Here is an 8,398-nt window from a genome sequence, read left to right as displayed (position 1 = left end):
CTGGGATACCTACGTCATGCATCCCGGGAGGCTCTTGGGTGCTTCTTCTGAATCTCGGGCATGCACAGAAGGAGCCTTTTCGTGAAAAGGGAAAAAATTGTCGTTCTCACGCATGCACAGTATTTTTCCAACCTACCTCACCCGATCTTGCCCCTGGGTCGGGTGACGTAGGAAGAAGAACCCAGAAGAAGAGGCAAAGTTGGCAGCGGATACAGCGAAATACGGATGCTGGGACAACGCAGGACCTGATGGAAGAGAACTCCGGATGGATAGGACTGCCCAGTGGGATTGAAAGTAAGTGTATTTTTTGTGTTTTGGGGGGTTTTGAGTTTAGTTCCTCTTTATTGAACAGTGCTGCCTAATATGTTGGCACAATATAAATCCTGTTTATTAATAATATTAATAATAATCATAATAATAATAATAATAATATGTCCACTTTCGCTATGTGCAATATACAATGTGTATTTTTTTTTCTATTAGTTGCATGTCATAAAAATTCAGTATGTACATGATATTATGTTTTAGGCTGCAGAGGACATTAAAAGAACTTCTTGCTATAACTGACTAAAATGACATTTCTCTTTGTATTGTCATATTTCAGGGCTTTCAGCCAAATTCCTCCACCAAGATGGCGGACACGTCAAGACATCCGTCCACTTCCGGTGTACGCGGTGCATTGTTGGAAGCTTTCTCTAGGACTTCCGGCAGCGGTGACTGGTGTGTCTGTGTTCCGGCCGGTGTGTTGAAGTTATTGTAGCCGGGAAGATGCCGGAGCTTGCGGTGGATAAAGTGGTGGTTCACCCGTTGGTGTTACTCAGTGTAGTGGATCATTTCAATAGGTAAGAGGTGGTGTTTCAGCTCGGGGCCGCTGAGTCACAGGCTGGGAAAGAGCCTGCTAGGCCCTACAGTGACTGGGCGCTTTCCTAGTGCTGAGGGTTCCCTGGGTTTCCCGGCACATAGGCTCCAATAATAAACCTCTTAGAGTCCCAGCTTGTCCCTAGGAGTATTTTTAATAGAATGCTTAAAATAAGTTTAAAATCAAGTGGCATAAAACCTCAAGGCCCATTCACATTATGTGGCAGCCCATTGATATTGACATTTGTGACAGTCACACGTATTAATATTAATACACAGGATTTATATAGCACCAACATATTTTGCAGCGTTGTACATTAAATAGGGGTTGCGTATGACAGATAGATACAGTGATACAGGAGGAGGAGAGAACCCTGCCCTAAAGAGCTTACAATCTTTAAGACATAGAGCACAGTGTCCAGTGCTGGAAAAGTCACCGCTGTGTCATAGATATTCTATGGCAGCAGTCCACAGAAAAATTTGGACATTATTTGCAAATTTTATGTTTTAATAAAAACAAAAATAATATTCTAATAAATTCTTATATTCTGAATGACAATTTTTGCCTTTATATTGCTAATACTAATTCATAAACTGTACTAGAGAGGGAAAAACAAGGGAGGCGCAGCGTGACGTCAGTGTAGTTTTAAGTTATACGAGGCAACACTTTAGTACACTTTAGGCTCGTACACTTTAGTTTTGTTTCCACCATTTCAACAGTCACCCAGCTTCGCCAATACTCATCCGTTTGTTTTATTTTATTTGTTTATTTCTCAGATGATCTTTTAGGTAAGTATGACCTTAGCTGTGTATTTTCTTTACCTGTTATATTTATTGACATCAAATAGTTTGACTTTGATAACTATCATTTCTTGTTTGGTCTTAAATTAGAATGAAATAAACCCATAATGAGTGAGAAAAGCAAACAAATATTTTGCATTTCTTTAGTAATACCAAAGATAATACAACTAATGATAATAGTAAAAATAGTAATACTTCACTTAACCGTGAGCTGATCAGTGAATCAGAACCTCCACTGTCCTTGTCAGCACCATTAGGAAGATCATTATTTTACAAATGTATTTGTTTTTATTTCATATTAATGGACCGCGGGATTTAAAATTATGAATTTAGTGGTCCTTGAGGTCCGAAAGGTTGGCGACCGCTGTTCTATAGTACTGTGCAGCCGAGTTGCAATTGGTACATGCGGAGTCATTTAAAATTAACGTTGCCAATTTATTGCAATGTGATGTTGTGAGCGGTCACCAGACGCCAGTGCTCTGCTGTCCTGCACCCATTAGCGGTCATTCAAGGCAAATCTTACCTGGCTGTCCATTAATGCTTATTCACGTGCATTTTGTCAAGCCAGCCATTTAAAAGAATGGGCACCTGGACACCAAAATATTACGTATGCACCATTATGTTCTGACACGGTGCACTCCACAACTCGCAATAGTGCGTTATTGTGTGTGTTCTCGCTCTGCTTTTGACAAGGAATGACAATGTGCATTCTCCTGGATTGTAAGCTCTTCGGGGAAGAGTCCTCTCCTCCTCCTATGTCACTGTCTGTATCAGTCTGTCATTTGCAACCCCTATTTAATGTTCAGCACTGTGTAATATATTGGTGCTATATAAATAATGTTTAATAATAATAAAAATTCCTGCAGTAAGCAAGCTCCTAAAGCAAAACTTTTATGAAAAAAAATAATTTAATTTTCCCTTACCAATGACAAGCCCTCGATTTGTCTTGCGGTGTCTCCCTTTTTCCTTATCCCTCCGACGCTCATCAAAGCATCCATCACCGCCGTCCTCTTTGTCTAGGTATTCGCACATCACCACATCTTGCAATGTGCAGGTATAAGATTGGATGATGTGTCTAACGAAAAATGTAAAGTTAAAAAAAAAAGTCTTTTTTCAGTTATTTCACTGCGCATTCATGGGAGTGAAAACGTTTTTTTATTACATTCAAGGAAAGCTCCCTATGATGCAACATGTAGATAACACAATTTGGCCCCTAAAAAATTAAAGAAGACAGGAAAAATAAGCTCCCTTATTTCTATTAACGGTGCAGTTCTCTGATGCTTTATCTGTATTGTATAATACAAAAGCAGAGCTTTTCAATACTCGTTTGTTCCTCATTCACAGGATTGGAAAGGTCGGAAATCAGAAAAGAGTGGTTGGCGTTCTCTTAGGATCTTGGCACAAGAAGGTTTTAGATGTTTCCAACAGTTTTGCAGGTAAGACGTTGCTTCTGTTACTGTTGCAGTCTTGTGCCAAACTAGAATGCATTTATGTAAGGGCAGGAGAAGGGTCTCATCTTCAGTTTTTACACGACTTGGTATGCACACACACTTTTTCTTTTTAAACTTGAGTGGCAAAGGAGCACATGAAAGATTATGCATCTTCAAGCTTCAGTATATTCTTCCTCATATGACAAACATCTGGGAATATCAGAAGCCTGTCCTGTCTCAAGGTGTGGTTACATCTGCCAGTCCCTACATCACTGCAGGTCAAAGTAGATATATTGGGGACCATGTAGGATCATCAGTACATAGCAGAGAGCCACGTATCCAGCACATATCTTGGAGACTGGAATATAAAGTTTGTTGCTCTGGAAGTTTGAGGTGCTGGGAATTGTTGGTGTAGAAATGAGTTTATATTCCATGAATGCACAATGGGATAGGTAAGCATTAACATTCTTCTTTTGCAGGCTACTTCCCTTTTGTTTTTTTGAAAACATTTCATACCATCTTCACATAATCACATTACATGAACAGTGTTGCAGTGAAGGTAAAGGTTCCAACTTTAGCTTGTGGGGTCAAAATTAAAATAAATTGGCAAATTACAAGTCCAAAGGCTTTAGGATTTACATTTTTGGACAAAAAAAAGATATATAATATATATATATATATACATAAATAATATAATCATCTTTATTGAAGTTTTATGGTATAAAAAAGGATAATAGACCATACAGAAACAGGGCATAGACATACAGAACTGAATACAGTTTAATTTCCTGGTCATGCAGACTTACGCTATTTACACCCTGGCGACTGTTTAGGTGTGAAACAGGGCACCAAGATAAAACCTACCGAGATACATGTAGCATTAGAGTAGTATTCTTTTGGGACATTGAGTTTTTCTGTTGTCTAATTACAATCCGCTTTCCACAGTTCCATTTGATGAAGATGACAAAGACGATTCAGTTTGGTTTCTTGACCATGACTATTTGGAGAATATGTACGGCATGTTTAAGAAAGTCAATGGTGAGTTGTTTTCTTGTTTCCTGCATTTTTTTATAACTAAACTCCAGGCACACAACCTGTTTTTCCTACCAAAGGATTATTATTTTTTATCATTCTGATCCTAACATTTAGCCACACAGCACAGGAGACCCATATATGAATTTTGACTAACTTTCTGTTGTGTTTTGTTACCATTAATGATAGACGATATTCCCAATTATACAGAGACAGCAAAAATATAACTTGACAGGCATTTTAAACTTTTGTTAGTGTATCCAAAACTACAAAATTTGTTTATATTATATGTATGCTTTATTGAATATATCATGGTGGCTCACAGGTTAGCACTCTGACCTTTGCAGCACTAGGTCCGAGGTTCGAATCTCGGTCAGGACACTATCTGCATGGAGTTTGCAGGTTCCCCCCGTGTTTGTGTGTTTCCTCCAGCTACTCTGGTTTCCTCCCACATCCCAAAAACATGCAGTTTGGGTAATTGGCTTCACCTAAAATTAACCTCAGACTGTATTAAAGACATATGACTAAGGTAGGGACATCAGTGACATGTAAGGACAGCAAGTGACATATACAGCGATACGTAATATGTCGACGCTTTATAAATACTGTGTAATACTAATACAGCGCTGCATGGATTTGCATCTTTTATACCTACCTGCAGTTCAACTTTTGTTTAAATCTTTATTCATTGTCATTTATATAAAAACGAGACTCAACAACAATATGTTAGAGACTCTAACATATAGGAGTTCAATTTTATCCCTCTATTTTCCCCATACTGAAACTTACACCTGATATCTTTTCATATTTCCTTGTAGCTCGGGAGAGGATAGTTGGTTGGTATCACACTGGGCCCAAACTGCACAAAAATGATATCGCAATCAATGAGCTCATGAAAAGATATTGTCCAAATTCTGTAAGTATTCTGTTCTGTAAGTCCTGTATCTCATTTTGCCTTTCTACACATGAAGTCATAAACATGATTGTCGTAATTACATTTTTTTTTTTTTTTTTCCAGGTTCTTGTCATCATTGACGTAAAGCCAAAAGATCTGGGCCTTCCCACTGAGGCTTATATCTCTGTAGAGGAAGTTCATGATGTAAGATTTTTGCATTTACTTTTTTACAGAAACTAAATGATATGTTTGTAAATCTAGTGTATATTATACACATATATGTGACAAGAAATGCTCAGAAGAAGAGATTGTAAGGCGTGTGTCTTGTGTATGCTAATCCTAATTAGAAAACTTAGGGACAACTTTATTCTCTTTCACAGTCAACATATTTGCAACTTTTATTTAGATGTGAAGTAGAAATGTCAGTAAATATCTGGTGATCTTGCAGGTCCCTTGTATATGAGGTCCTTGTATAAAAAATCTTTACATTTGTGTAGTTTTTGTAAACTTAATTGGGGGAAAGAAGTTGCCACTTCCAAATCTGCTAAAGCCTGGCAAAAATAATATTTATATTTTTTAACATTTGCATAAATCCCAATGTATGAAACAATATTACTTTCTTGTTGCTATAACATAATATTGAATGAAGTTGTGAATAGTCTAATGTTGTATTTTGCTTTTTTAGGATGGAACACCAACCTCAAAGACCTTTGAGCATGTCACCAGTGAGATTGGTGCTGAGGAGGCTGAAGAAGTTGGGGTGGAGCACTTGTTACGGTAATTTCCTAATCTTATGACAAAATAAATACAACAGTTAACATTAAGAGCCTGTTTCTGTGAATAGTAAGCTCTTTAACACCACGCTTAAACCTCTGACTACCGTAATTTGAGTCACTAATCTTAAACCTGCAGCTAGTGAAGTGAGACCTCCTTATTTGCATAATTGTCAAGACATATTGTAGATAATAGTGCAGCTATGCAACCATGGAAGCATTGGTAGTATTAGTCTGCATTGGTCGCCTCTTTATGCCTCTTTGTTTTAGTTGAAACTTAACATTAAGCCTTTCCTTCAGTTCTGTATAGACTCCTCTCGTGCACTGAAATTGCTTAACTTTACTTTCACTTCGCTCCTGCTGTGAAGCTGTCGGGCAGAGCAATGAGTCTGGGAAGAGTAAGTAAGCAAGAGGGACATATGTGACCAGATTGTCAATACATGTAGGTGGCAAGTATAGCAGGGATTCAATCAGAAGTGTCAGCTAAGAGGCATAGAGTCTTCTCTTATGTTCCATGGATTTTCCACAGTAAGTGGCCTGGAGCTTGTCCTTACACATCACTGAGCCTAGCAATTGTCCTATGATAACCAGGGCAAGTAGAAGTATAGCAATGTAAAAGACTGGGCAGAGCCTAATAGAATGGGATTAGGTAATAGAGGGGAAAGGCTAGGAGGCAGCACAGGCGGCTCAGTGGTTAGCACTCTGGCCTTTGCAGTGCTGGGTCCCAGGTTCAAACCTCAGCCAGGGTACTATCTTCATGGAGTTTGCAGGTTCTCCCCGTGTCTGCATGAGTTTCCTCCAGTTTCTTCCCACATGCCAAAAACATGCAGTTTGGCTTAATTGGCTTCCCCCCAAATTGACCTTAGACTGTATTAAAGACATATGACTATGGTAGGGGCAATAGATTGTGATCCCCTTTGAGGGACAGCTATTGACTTAGCTATGGACTTTGTACAGCGCTGCGTAATATGATGGCGCTATATAAATACTATGTAATAAAAATAAAAAGGATGAGGCCACCACAGAGACGAGACAGCAAGGATTTATTGAGAAGTTCCTGTAGTGATGGGATAATGCTGCTCTAAAATATGTTTCTTATCACTTCTGAAATACAAAACACCTTCCCTTTATGTTATCAAAAATGGGGGCTGTTCTGTAGTGTAAATTGTGAGCAAGCAACGTATGGTGACTCGAAGTAAGGCAGTTACCAAATCTACTAGCATTACGTTTTTGTTCCTGGGTTTAGACATAATACAAGACTGCATATATTGAGCTTATTGCTTTTAATCTTGCAGAGACATCAAAGACACTACTGTGGGGACCTTGTCACAGCGTATCACCAATCAGGTACATGGGCTGAAAGGACTCAACTCCAAACTGCTGGACATCAGGAGTTATCTTGAGAAAGTGTCCACAGGCAAACTGCCCATCAACCATCAGATCATCTACCAACTGCAGGACGTCTTCAATCTCCTCCCAGACGTTAACCTGCAGGAGTTTGTCAAGGCCTTCTACCTAAAGACTAATGATCAGATGCTGGTGGTCTATCTGGCCTCCCTCATCCGCTCTGTAGTCGCCCTTCACAATCTCATCAACAATAAGATTGCCAACAGAGATGCTGAGAAGAAGGAGGGACAGGAGAAAGAAGAGAGCAAGAAAGAAAGGAAAGATGACAAGGAGAAAGAAAAAGCTGACTCAAAGAAAGAGGAGAAAAAGGAGAAAAAATGACATCTCATCGTTTGTAGTTTTTTATTTGTATGTTTGCTGGTGGCTGGATCATGTAATAATAAAAAGATAATATTGCTGACCAGGTATTCCTATTCATACCATGGAAGGGTCCAAAGCCAACACGTTTAGAACGCTTCTCTTTGCAGTTGTACGGTTATGTAGTTTTATGATCTGGTTGTGCTCCCTGTCACACCTACCTAAGTTTTTTAGGGTTAGGTTTCAGGAAGGCTGAGTTTTAGACAAACATCTAAATATGAGGATGAAATGCATTTAAGAGAGCAGTTCTACCCGGCAAATATTTGTATTTTCTATTAAGTCCTGACAGTTACCCAGTATAACCAGGTGGATGACACCACTTTCTCTGCTACAGTTCTGAAATACGCTGCCGACCCCACTTTGTCTACAGCATGTAGTTTGGACAGTGGCGTAGCAACAGAATACTGATCAGGTCACTTCTCTAGTCAGCTTTTTCACTGTCCAATGTACATGATGGATATCAAGTCACATTTATGTACTAACACTATAAATATGCTGATGTTTTCCACAAAGATTTACAGAACGCAAAAAGCAAGGCCAATAATTTCCTTTAGGGGAAGAATATATTGCCTCTTCTGTAATCCAGGGTCACATTTTTAGGAAGCAGAGTAATCTACCAGTATGTGTTAGGGGATGATCATTGAGTATTTTTGAGTAAACAGTTTAAACATGTCAAGTTGAGAGAGCTTGTACCCTGTACAATATGTCATTAAAGCATGTTTGTATGATTGTGGATTTTAGATGGGGTAGGGCTTTGAATAAGCTATTTCAAAAATAAAATGGTATGCTTGAATTTGTAGAGCGTCAAATGAAAGGTGCTACTGCTGTTATACCCAATTATTTAA

At 38.8% G+C, this 8,398-nt stretch overlaps 1 protein-coding gene across 1 annotated transcript; it reads left to right on the top strand.

The window, feature by feature from the left end:
• The first annotated feature begins 684 nt into the window (after nt 1–684).
• PSMD7 (proteasome 26S subunit, non-ATPase 7) lies at nt 685–7,596 on the top strand. Its single transcript, XM_072422550.1, has 7 exons — nt 685–842; nt 3,004–3,095; nt 4,035–4,127; nt 4,940–5,037; nt 5,140–5,220; nt 5,702–5,793; nt 7,085–7,596. Exons 1-7 carry the CDS (start codon nt 769–771, stop codon nt 7,515–7,517), a joined length of 963 nt encoding a protein of 320 aa, XP_072278651.1. The 5' UTR covers nt 685–768; the 3' UTR covers nt 7,518–7,596.
• The last annotated feature ends 802 nt before the right edge of the window (nt 7,597–8,398 follow it).

The sequence above is a fragment of the Pyxicephalus adspersus genome, chromosome 9 (genome assembly GCF_032062135.1).
Source record: "Pyxicephalus adspersus chromosome 9, UCB_Pads_2.0, whole genome shotgun sequence".
Taxonomy (NCBI): domain Eukaryota; kingdom Metazoa; phylum Chordata; class Amphibia; order Anura; family Pyxicephalidae; genus Pyxicephalus; species Pyxicephalus adspersus.
Note: the sequence above shows the minus strand (reverse complement) of the source record. Positions and strands in the feature narration are given on the sequence as shown.

Bases quoted from the DNA above. Each gene is read 5' to 3' on its own strand.
- PSMD7 (XM_072422550.1), top strand. From the start codon at position 769: ATGCCGGAGCTTGCGGTGGATAAAGTGGTGGTTCACCCGTTGGTGTTA. The intron at 843-3,003 runs GTAAGAGGTGGT...CCTCATTCACAG, and splicing joins GTAGTGGATCATTTCAATAG to GATTGGAAAGGTCGGAAATC. The intron at 3,096-4,034 runs GTAAGACGTTGC...CGCTTTCCACAG, and splicing joins TGTTTCCAACAGTTTTGCAG to TTCCATTTGATGAAGATGAC.